The sequence below is a fragment of the Globicephala melas genome, chromosome 3, assembly GCF_963455315.2.
Source record: "Globicephala melas chromosome 3, mGloMel1.2, whole genome shotgun sequence".
Classification (NCBI taxonomy): domain Eukaryota; kingdom Metazoa; phylum Chordata; class Mammalia; order Artiodactyla; family Delphinidae; genus Globicephala; species Globicephala melas.
This window is the reverse complement of record NC_083316.1, coordinates 114,387,785-114,400,059: the sequence shown is the minus strand read 5'-3', so window position 1 is coordinate 114,400,059 and position 12,275 is coordinate 114,387,785. Positions and strand designations below refer to the sequence as shown.

Here is a 12,275-nt window from a genome sequence, read left to right as displayed (position 1 = left end):
TCGAACCCCTGTCCCCTACATTGGCAGGCAGATTCTTACCCGCTGTGCTACCAGGGAAGCCCCCTGGAATCAGGTTTTGAATTGAGTCTTTCTCCCGCTCCAAACCTGTTCTTGAACCCTTACCATCCTGTACCTGCTCCACCTTTGTAAACCTGATTTTTACCTACCTGTCTGCCTCCTGTTGCACAGTGCCAGCTAGGAGGGTCAGCCACAGGGCATGGGTCTCAGCCCTGGGACCATTTGCCTTATTGCATGTTGATGCGTTTTTTTTTTTTTTTTTTGCGGTATGCGGGCCTCTCACTGTTGTGGCCTCTCCCGTTGCGGAGCACAGGCTCCGGATGCGCAGGCTCAGCGGCCATGACTCACGGGCCCAGCCGCTCCGCGGCATGTGGGATCTTCCCGAACCGGGGCACGAACCCGTGTCCCCTGCATCGGCAGGCGGACTCTCAACCACTGCGCCACCAGGGAAGCCCGATGCGTTTTGTTTTGTTGGAACATTGCATCAAAACTTCTTCATCTTTTTCAAAATGAAAATAACTTAGCTTTCTTTGATTATAGAAATGTATGCTCATTGTAGATTATTAAAAGGATTTCAAAATAAAGTAAAAATCACCTGAAATCCTTCCACCCAGGGACAGTCACTGCTATCATTTTGATGAATTTTCTTCCAGATGTATCTCTGTGCACTTATTCACAAATAGGTCAAACTGTACACTTTTAGATAAATGGACTCTTGCTACACAGATTGAAATCTTTTTCTCTTACTCAACCAGATGCTACAGACTGCATTCAATGTTATCACTATGGGTAAAAACATCATTTAAATTGTAATAGGTGCATGGCATTTAATTATATTTATGTGCTATTATTTATGTAACTGTCATCTATTGATGGGCCTTGCAATAATTTCCATTTTTTAAAATATCTAAACATATATGTGTCAAATATCCTTTAAAAGATGGCATCTTGTTTTGGTTTGCATTTCTTTAATTGTGAGTAAGATTAATCTTGGTTTCAAAGGATTATTGGCATTTGTATATTTGGGAGGTGTGGAAATTCCCTGTTCATGTCCTTTGCCCATTTTTCTGTTAGACTGTATTTTTTAAATTAATGGTTTTTACATGCTCTTTTTAAAGAGTTTAGGCCCTTGTATGTGTTTTACATATTTTTTTCTTAGTTTGTAGTTTGTCTCTAAACTTGTTTGTAACATTTTGAATCCCGAAAAATAATAAGTAGTCAAATTAATCTATCTTCTGCTTTATAGCTTAGGTTTTGCTTAGAAATGTTTTCTCTGCTCTGAGATTTAAAAAAAAAATACTCTGTGTTTTCTTCAAGTACTTTTATGATTTCTGTTTTATGTTTGAATCTTTGATGCACTTAGAATTTGTTTTGGTGTAAAGAGTGAGGGTAGGAATTCAGGTTTATTTGTATTGCAGATCATGAGGCTGTTGCCTCAAAGTTATCTTATTAAATAATCTCTCTCTCCCATGGACTTGAATATCACCCTCATTATGATCTAAATTTCTACCAGCTTTGTGTCTGGAGAATATTGATTCTAAGGTGCACTGTTGTTTTGTGTGCAGGCGGTTTTTTTATATCCCGGGTTTTCAGCTGGCCTTATTGCTTGTCTGTGACTTTTCTCTTTGAAAACTGAGGTTCTCATCCTATCTAATATCAGGTTAATGACGTCTTTTCCTGGGGAGTGTATTCTGGAGCTAAGGAAATGGTGCAGAGCTGGCCCATTTTCTTTGTGTGGTGACCCTACCCAGTGGCCTCTCCTTTTCTAGGCTCCATGTCTGGCTTTTACAGCACACACCCATGAAAAGACAGTTTTGAAAATCAAAGCCAAGTTTGTATCTGAGCCTGGACTAAGCATGCTTGAGACAACCCTCCCCCCACCCCCCGCTCCCCACCTCTGCAACATACCTTGTGTCCCTTCCCAGATATTGATTCTATAATTGAGAAGAGTCCACCCCCTGTTTCAGGAGGCCAAAGTTGTCCCCCTGTCGCCTCTACTCCTTAGGAACCATTTATTTTCCAAATGAAAATGTTTAGGTTTCTGAGCACATGGCCTTCTGCAGGCGACTGGCACCATGACTTCCTTTGAATCTGTTGAAGGAATTTAAAAAAAGGCGTTGCTGCTCTTTGCCTCATTGTTCCCCCAGCTTTAATCCTTAAATGATTTAAGGTTATATTGTCCATGCTGCTTCTCAGCCTCTACTCCTGTCACCATTGTGTGGGCACTTGAATTAACAAGATCTCCACTGTGGGTTTGAGGAGTGGGGTGTGCTGAGGGGAGCTGTCACTTTGAGGATTATGGACTGTGCCTTATCTCTTTAAATCATGATAATAATAGGCCAGTGCTAGTCATATGCTTACTTTACAGAGTTTAATCAGAGAGGTTAAGTAACTTGCCCAGTAATACAGCTAGTAAGTGCAGAGCTGGGGTTTGAACAAGGTCTGTTCCACTCCAAAGTCTTGTACCAAACTGCCTTCAGGGACAGGTTTTCACGTTTTGGTGGCAGATAAAAAAAGATTCTTTTCTTTCTCTTCCTTTTCTTTTCTCTTTTCTTTCTTGTTACTTCCCTCTCCCTATTTTTCCTTCCTTCCTCCCTCCCTCCCTCCCTTCCTTCCTTCTCTTCATCTTTCTTTTTTTTCTTTCGCATCAAAATATTCTTTAATTAAAGCTCTATCATATCTCATTCATCTCATTGAGATGCATTTCTAATACATTTACTTCTTTTTTTTTTAAGTTAGTACTTTATATTTCTAGAGCAGTTTTAGATTCATAGCAAAATTGAGGGGGGGACTTCCCTGGTGGTCCAGTGGTTAAGACTCTACGCTCCCAGTGCAGGGAGCCTGGGTTCAATCCCTGGTCAGGGACTAAGATCCTGCATGCTGCAACTAAAGATCTCCTGTGCCACAATGAAGATCCTGCATGCAGCAACAAAGATCCTGTGGGCTGCAACTAAGATGTGGCGCAGCCAAATAAATAAATAAATTTTTTTTTTTTTTTCTGGTACACGGGCCTCTCACTGTTGTGGCCTCTCCCGTTGTGGAGCACAGGCTCCGGACGCGCAGGCTCAGCGGCCATGGCTCACGGGCCTAGCCACTCCGCAGCATGTGGAATCTTCCTGGACTGGGGCACGAACCTGTGTCCCCCGCGTCGGCAGGTGGACTCTCAACCACTGCGCCACCAGGGAAGCCCCAATAACTATTTTTTTAAAAATTGAGGGGAAGGTACAGAGATTCCCCATATACCTTCTGCCCCCACACATGCGTAGCTTTCCTCATTATCAACATCCCATATTTTTTAAAATTCCTATTTATTGAGGTACAATAATTTATTCACAGTAAAATTTGCTCTTTTTAAAAAGGGATGCAGTTTGATGAATTTTGATAAATGCATGCCGTCATATATCCACCATCCTCATCAAAATATAGAATATTTTAATCACTCCAAAAATTTCCCTTGTGCTGCTTTGTAGTCAAGCGCCTTCTCCCACCCCCAGCTCCTGACAGCTACTGATCTGATTTCTGTCCTTACAGTCTTCTCTTTTCTAGAATGTCATAAATGTATTGTAATTATGCCATATGTAGCCTTTTGATCTTGCCTTATTTCTCTTTGCATCATGTTTTTGAGATTCATCCATGTTGTTGCATGTATTAAGAGTTAATTCCTTTATATTGCTAAGGAATATTCCATTGTATGGATGGACTGTAATTTGTTTATCCATTTACTGGCTGATGGACATTTGGGTGTTCAGTTTTTGGCTATTACAAATAAAGCTGCTTTGAACATTCACTCACAGATTTTTGTGTGGACAAGTATTTTAATTTCTCTTGGGTAAATACTTTAAATTCTCTTGGGAGTAGGATTGTTGGGCTGAATGGTAACTGTAAGTTTAACTTTTTAAGAAATTGCTAAACTGTCTTTCAAGATGACTGTGCCATTGTGCTTTCCCATCAGGAACGTATGAGAGTTCTTGTTACTCAACTGTCTCACCACTCCTTGTATTATCTATTTAAAAAAAAATTTGGCCGTTCTAGTAGGTATGTGGTCGTATCTCACTGTGGTTTTAATGTGCATTTCTCTAATGATTAATGATGTTGAGCATCTTTTCATGTGCTTATTTGCCATTTGTTTGTCTTCTTTGGTGAAGTCTTTGTTCAAATCTTTCCCCATTTAAAAAATTATTTTCTACTTATTGAGTTGTAAGAGTTCTTTATAGGTCTGGCCAACTCAAAGTCTTTGCTTTTGACCATCACATGATACTAACCCCACAAAGATGATAGTAGCAGGTCTAATTGCTGAGCACGTGCCAAGCGCTGAGCTGAGTGATTTACATTTATTATCTAATAAGATTTTCAAAATTGTCGTTATCCCCCTTTTACACATGGGGAAGTTGGATCTCGGGTTATGTCACCTACTCGCCGTGTATTAGTTTCTGCATTCCAGATTACCCTAACCTTGGTGGCTTGACACAGCAAACGTTTGTTATCTTAGTTTCTGTGGGCAGGGATCCTGGAAAGGCTTAGCTGGGTCATCCTGGCCCAGGGCCTCTGGTGGGGTTGTAGTTGAGCTGCTGGTTGGGACTGCAGTCACCCCCAGGCTTGTTTGGGGAGGATCTGATTCTAAGCTTACGCTTGTGGTTGCTTGTAGGTATCAGTTCCCCACCCCACAGGCCTCTCCATAAGCTGCTCGGGTGTCCTCATGACATGGCAGCTGGCTTCCCCAGAGTGAGTGATTCTACAGCAAAAGAATGAGAGAGCACGCCCATGACAGAAGCTGTAGTCTTTAAATAACCTTCTCTCAAAGTGATGTCCCATCACATCTGCTGTATTTTATTTCCTGGGTGCGAGTCAGCAAGTCTACCCCACACTCAAGGGAGGGGGTGGTGATTAAGTTCCATGTCTTGAGTGGAGGAATATCAAAGAATTTGCGATGTATCTGGAAGCACAGCTAGTAAATAGCTAAGCTGAGATTTAAGTCCAGGGTGACTGACTTCAGACCTTGCCTCCACGTTTCACAAAAGCATTTTAGCTGAGTACTGGGTAGAAAGAAACCTGATTCCTACCCTCTGAGGACTTTTAAGAAGTCCCTCTGAGAAAGTAAGGTAGAAATATACAAGTGGCCAAATAAAAGGAGGAAGAAGAGACGTTGAGAGACAATGGGGCTACTTGGAGGAGTGGCCACAGGAATTCCAAGGGCCAGCTGGCTTGTGCTTTCATGAATTCAGTCCAAGTTGGCTTTCTGACAGAGCTGACTTTGAGAAACAAAGGGGTGGAGAGAGATTTGCACATTGTTCTCAGCAATTCTCAGCAGAGAACCTGTTTGCCAGCCAAACCTCCTCCCTGAAAGAAACAAGATTCTGCCTTGAGATAGCTGCAGAGGCTAAGAAGGGTGTTTTTTTCTTGTGCCATATATGCATTGATCATACTGACATATTCAAGCCAGAACAGCTAATAGCATCATCTGGGCTCCCACACGTTCACCACCCAGCACTTTCCCTGAGGCTGGGTTGCCATGGACAACCAGGGGCTGACTCCCAGCCACTCACGATACTCCTGCATTACCTTGTGCTGCAGATGGCAGCAGAGAAATGAGGTTCCGGGAAGATGCAAATAAACCCTTTGGAGATGTACTGAATCTGGCACTTTTCACTGTCATTTCAGTGCAGTTGACATCTTTATTCAACTCTTTAAAATGACACCAAAAAGCCATTAAGCCATTTGGGCTGGAAGTGGGTGGCTTCCTCCTGAGTTGGTCTGTCCTGCCTTCAGAAGACAGTGTTGGAAACAAGGCTGTTGGCAGGGTGGGTAGGATGACTTCTCACCTGGGCCAGGCCCACGGATGGACACTGCTCCTCCCGCATCTCGGTCCTTTAAATGGACCCAGGCAAGACCCTGGGAAACACCCTGGGGTCCTGAAAACCCCCCGTCATTATCCCTGGAATTACTGGCGCTCACTTTCCCGTTCACAGATCATAAGCGTCCTTTTCTACCATTTGTTGGGAATCTGTTTTAGCAGCTGCTTTAAATGGTAGTAATGATGCTGGTGTTGATCTAATAATAGAAGTTAACATTTACTGTGTGCTGTTTACCGAACGCTGTGCTAAATGCTTTATATCATTTAAGCCTCCTGACACCCATGGGAGAAACATCCTATTATCCTGATATTTTAGGTGATGGAAGCGAGCTTGGCAAGGTTAAGTGCCTGCCCAGGTTCACACAGCTAGTTAGTGACGGGGCTGGTATTTGAGCGCAGGTGTGTCTGACTCCAAAGTCCGTTTCCCACTCCTGCTCTCCTCCGTGGGTCTTGCTCCCGTGCTGCTGCTTCTTCACCTCTCGTGGTCCGTGCACCTTGGCTGTCAGTCCTTGCCTGGAGCACCTGTTGCTCAGAACCTGCTGGGACAAGTCTTCTGCCTCGACCTCAACATGCTCCTTCGGATGAATTTTTGGTGTTAGCCCTGCGGCCCCACGCACCAGGGTAAGAGAGACTCTTGCTTCCTGCCCTGGCCCGAGGGACCGACTGGCTGGGCCTGCCTTCTGCCCAGTTCACCGGTCATGGAAGAGAGTTTGGACACACACTCTACTCTTGCCTGATGAACAAGGTGTGCAGAGCCTGGGTCATTCCACTCCCCTGAGTGCCGAGTCTAATGACTTAGGGTTAGGGTCCTGATGCACAAATGGGCTGGAAAGCTCTGCGCTGTTCACTTCCTGCCCTCCTCCTGGCTAGTCTCTGCTACCTGATGGCTCTCAGACACAGAGCAGTTGTCATGTTGTGAGGAGGGACCAACATGCCTGCACTGACACAGTCACGCTGGTGGAGTTCAGACTCATCCAAGTGAAAGAAACAGTGTTAAATGTTTTTTTAAAAAACATCTTGTTATGCTGGGAGTGAAATTTCCTTCCCAAGGACTCAGGTAGTCTTTACATGGTCTCACTAATGTCCCTAAAGTAAATGGCCATTTGACTTTCTAAAATGAGAGTGTTTTCCTTGGGAGTGGTCCAGTAGCCATGTCCCACACAGTTGAGTCTGGCTCACCAGTGTTGTGTCACCCAGAACTCTCCACTCACCAAGAGGTCTGCAGCCTTTAACACAGTGATGACTGAGACTGGGGTCAGGACCCTGGGTGCCCTGCAGGGCTCCCAAGTACATTGCTGTCCTTGAGTGTGATGAGGTTATGTTTGGTCTAGCATAATTGTTAGCCTGAAACTAGTTCTTTAGTATTTTATGATTCCCATATGACCACCGGTAGTTCTTACTCAGAGTTACCTTGAAGGATAAATGTTAAACATAGTGATCATTTAATAAGCTGATTTGACTCAGTAATTTCTATTAAAGACATTACACATCTTTAGTAAAGTGGGACTTAGGGGTGTCAGGGGAAGAAAGAAATATGCCTATTGAAGTCTTTGGGCCTGAGTTTTTCTGGAAATGTCAAATGTGGGCTTGCAAGAAAGAATGGTTCAAGTCTCTTCTTGCCCTGATAAGAAGAGACTTGAGTATCTGGAGGTTTACAGTTTCAGAGATGTAATACATGTAGACTTTGGGGAATACTCGTTTTTGTCTAATTGGTTGCTAAAATCAGGTATCTATGGAAACAACCATCTGTTAGTAGTCAAGATAGGAAATGTATTCTTTTTATGCTGTACAATTACACAGTGATGACCGTAGTGCTCCTTGTATGATGGCTTTTTGTAAGACCTGCCATAGAAATTGGACTTCTCATGTCTACGAGAGAAGGAGAAAGTATACCTACTCCTCCCTCTGCCTTGAGCTACCTCTACATTTTCAGAAACCAATGGTCCTACCCCCACGAAACCTCATAATTGCTCTTCCCAGATTATTGTACAAGTTTGGAATTTTAAAAGTCGTCTCTCACCAGTGGTTTTATAAGCTCAAAGGCAAGTTTATTTTGAAAACCTTGTTCTGTATCTTTTTTGTCTTTCTATGCAGGTTTTACTTTAACATTAAATTTTTTGCATTTCTATAATATCGCTTCTGTGTTACTATGAAAATTCTCAGAGATGAGTGCTGGATTTTCTCCAGTATGAATGTACCTCCCTACCCTGGCGGAAGATGGTTTCTGGGACATGGTTAAGTCCCCTGAAGCTTCGCCTTTTTTGTTTATAGAAGAGGTCTTGATAGCTTATGCAAAGAATAAACAGCCTTCTGGTGGTTGAGTCAAAAGATGGGAAAAGCTCTCTTTCTCTTTTTGTTTGTTTTCCTCAAATTCTGTCCCCAGAATTGTAATCTGGTATCTAACATGTTTTAACCCAAGAAAGAGACATTCTAGCTTGTGTGTTTTTTTTTTTATTTAACTGTGTATTTTTTTTTAATTAAAAAAATTATTTAATTTATTTATTTTTGGCTGTGTTGGGTCTTTGTTGCTGCGTGCGGGCTTTCTCTAGTTGCAGCGAGTGGGGGCCACTCTTCGTTGAGGTGTGCAGGCTTCTCATTGCAGTGGCTTCTCTTGTTGCGGAGCACGGGCTCTAGGCACGCAGGCTTCAGTAGTTGTGGCACGTGGGTTCAGTAGTTGTGGCTCATGGGCTCTAGAGCGCAGGCTCAGTGGTTGTGGCGCACGGGCTTAGTTGCTTCACGGCATGTGGGATCTTCCTGGACCAGGGCTTGAAACCGAGTCCCCTGCGTTGGCAGGCAGATTTTTAACCACTGTGTCACCAGGGAAGCCCTGTAACTATGTATTTTTTCATTTAACTCTTTGCATGTGGTCTTTACTATTCATTTATTCTTTATTCCAAATAAATATTTGAGTCATCACTTTTACCTGGTACCCTAGGGCCCTAGGGTTATCTTGGTGATTGAGGCAGGTACATTTTTCTGCGCTGGCAGGGCTCACTGTCTAGAAGGGAGACAAGGTTACTGGACAGTTACAGCACAACGTGGGGCACTTTTAGTGGGAGAACCCAGGGCATATGTGTTCTCAGAGAAGGACCTGTAACTCAGCTTTGGAGGTCAGAGAGGTCCTCTTGGAGGAAGTGACGTGTAAACTGAGACCTGAAAGATAAGCAGTTGTTGGGGGGGATCAGATGGGGGAAGAGTGTTTCAAGGAGAGGGTGTTGGGTACTTGATGTCACTGCAGAAAGAAAACTAAAAACTAGTTTTATTCCCAGTTAGCCCCAAAATCAGATTTCAAAGAAAATCCTTGTAACGGTTTGACTTCATTTCAACTTTACCAACTCAAAACCAGAAAGACAGTACAAGTTCTAGGTATGTTTTTGAATGCGGGTCATTCAGCCCTGGAGGAATAAGTTGGGCATTGTCTGAAGTTTGCCAAGAGGCCTGTGTTCATTAACATCCCCCTTGAACTGTTCATGGATGCCTATCTAAGCAAAGAATTACAGATGGGAAGGAATGTAGAATTCTGCATCTCTCTGAAAAAGGCTGCTCTTGACACAGGGCAGTGGACCTTCTGAGCAGAGGAAAGTCAAATGCAGAACATTTATTTATGCAGGCACCAACAGCTCTAAGTCTGGACTATGTGTCCTGGGTTCCTTTGGCATGTTCCAGAGGTCAGAACGGAATTCTGAGTTTTTGAACATTGGTCACTTACATTCGGTCACAGAAGCGCTATAGACTAACTCTGATGACCAGTGACCACCCACATGGGCAGTAGGTGAGCCTGAATCTAGAATCTTGGGTCATAAATAATTGATCTTGAGCAATGATTGTCAGCCCTATACCTGTCTCCCTATATGGTGGATAATGTTCAGCTGCACTCACAGATTTTGATGATCACTTTTCTCCCCAGAAATGCTTTGCAGGGAAGCAGGGATCACTGTGATAATTATAACGGCAGAAATGGTTGATGGTACATCATCAGGAAATCTCTATGTTTGTGGGTTAAAACAGGAGTTGTCAAAGTATGACTTTGGAAATGCAGCATCAGCATCAACTGGGAACTTGTTAGAAATGCATATTTTCAGTCCTGCTTCAGACCTACTGAATCAGAAACTCTGTGGGGTAGGGCCCAGCAATTTGTGTCTCAGCAAGCCCTCAAGGGGATTCTGATGCACACTGAAGTTTGAGAACCATTGTGGTAAATAAGACAAGCCACAGATAATGAGAAGATCCTGTGACTTACGTTGATTGTCTGCCTGTGACTTTATCCCTTTCTCTCCACTTAAGAAGGCAATTTGGAATGAGTGAGTGAGAGTGAAGTCATTGTGGCGACAGCCATGAATTTGTAGACTTACTGACATATGTAAACTATTGTTAACTTTGGTGCTTTAATTTTTATTTATTAATAACACATGACAAAAGTCACAGCAATGGGGATACCACAGTGAACTGCTGAAGTTCTGTTGCTGCAGGCAGAACAGTGGCTTTCATTGTTTTTTAAAATACTACATCCTACGCTAAGAAATGTGTTTAAATTGCTCTCTAGGAGATACATACATGTGTGTATAACCAGAACAAATATTTCATGAAATAACATCCGTACTATATTTTCTGTGCTGTTCTATTAAAAAGTATGCTGGTTGAAACCCGTTAAATTGATCTAGTGACCCACCAATGAAATGTGACCTGCAGTTTGAAAAACACGGTGTAGTGAGCTGTCCTGGCATAGACCCTGTCTCTGGAGCAGGAGACAGGTGGGGCTGCACTCACTCCTGTGTTAGGTGCACTTGGCTCTCAGTCTCTCTTCTGCTGCGCTTAGCTGTGTGACCTTGGGCAATTTACCTATGTTCTCTGAGCTTTACTTTCCTGACCTGTCAATGTGGACGATAGATAATATCTACCTTGCAGAGTTGTGGTGACAAACAAATGACAACATACTTCACAAGATGACTGGCAGTGGTAGCTACTACCTTACTTGTGGAAATAACACTATAGCACTGTGTTTTCAGTACATCATCAGTTACATGCATTTTTGTGGTGACCACCACAAAGCTGTGTTTTACAAATTTTTTCCCATACTGCAGTGAATAAGTGCTCCCTATAATCTATGCATTCAGAAATATTTTTGAATAAATTTTATCTTAAAATGCATCCAAATTCTGTACTCTATTCCAGAATATATGCATATTTTGATATATATATGGGAATATTTTATTTTGATTTAAAATTTAGTCCCCTTGCCCCCAATGCTTAAGGACACTCAGATTGCAGAAGATGCCCCAAGTGGCTATACCCCCAACACAGCCCTGAGCAGGGGCACTTGGGAAACGTAGACTTTATGGTTGTGTTTCTGTGGGAAGATGCTCGTTAGACTTTTCTTGAATGTTCAGACCTGTTGGTGATTAGGGGCAGCACCTTCACGTACGTAGCTCTGTAAACTGGCATCTCAGATCATCCACGGACCCTGGGCAGTGAGCATGTGGACGTAACAGGGATTGATGACCCATGAATCTGGATGTTGGGGAGACCCAGCTAATGTCCACTTGTCTTTCTGGAGGTCATGATCGTGGTTGGCGGCCAGGCACCCAAGGCCATCCGCAGTGTGGAGTGCTATGATTTTGAGGAGGACCGGTGGGATCAGATTGCTGAGCTCCCCTCCAGGAGATGCAGAGCAGGTGAGCCGCACTGCCTCCCGGTGTGCAGGCTGCCTTTCCACTCCGCCCCACCCCTGCCACCACCGCAGGTCTCTACTGGGTGCCACAGTCCTGCTCCTTGTTTCCAAAAGCATCTGTGCATTCCACACTCCCTTCCTTTCCCTTCCCCACCTGCACAGTTTCTAGCTGCACCTTCTGGGGTCAGTTCTCATGTGCTTAGGGACTTCAGGCTAATCCAAGTACTTGCTTGAATCAAACAAAACTAGAAATGCAAATGTGAGAAGAAATCCAGTGAGTCCCAAATATCTAAAGTTGGAGATCACCTTCTGTGGTGAATTATTTACATGCCTGCCTCGTTCCCCCATTGTCACTCATTAACGTGAGTCATCAGCCGTCTGAGATGACCTTGATGCCTTGGTTTCCTGTGCCTCAGGTGTGGTGTTCATGGCTGGCCACGTGTACGCTGTGGGCGGGTTCAATGGTTCACTGCGTGTGCGGACAGTGGACGTGTATGACGGGGTGAAGGACCAGTGGACGTCCATCGCCAGCATGCAGGAGCGCCGGAGCACGCTGGGAGCAGCTGTGCTCAACGACCTGCTCTACGCCGTCGGGGGCTTTGATGGCAGTACTGGTAGGTCCCGGACTCAGTCCCCATCCAGCCTAGGACACACCTTCCATGCAACCCTGGTTTGGTCAGCCATTTCTTGGGCCAACCGCTGGTCCCTCTGTAGCTACTGCCCCGAGAACATACCCAT

At 44.0% G+C, this 12,275-nt stretch overlaps 1 protein-coding gene across 5 annotated transcripts in view; it reads left to right on the top strand.

Annotated features, from left to right (window-relative positions):
* KLHL3 (kelch like family member 3) overlaps positions 1 to 12,275 on the top strand; it is a 110,049-nt gene that overhangs the window by 80,795 nt on the left and 16,979 nt on the right. For all 5 annotated transcript variants that reach the window (XM_060296248.1, XM_060296249.1, XM_030869540.2 and 2 more), the window contains 2 exons: positions 11,424 to 11,541; positions 11,954 to 12,151. In XM_060296248.1, the coding sequence (XP_060152231.1) occupies positions 11,424 to 11,541; positions 11,954 to 12,151 (316 nt within the window). The remainder of the gene's footprint in view (positions 1 to 11,423; positions 11,542 to 11,953; positions 12,152 to 12,275) is intronic.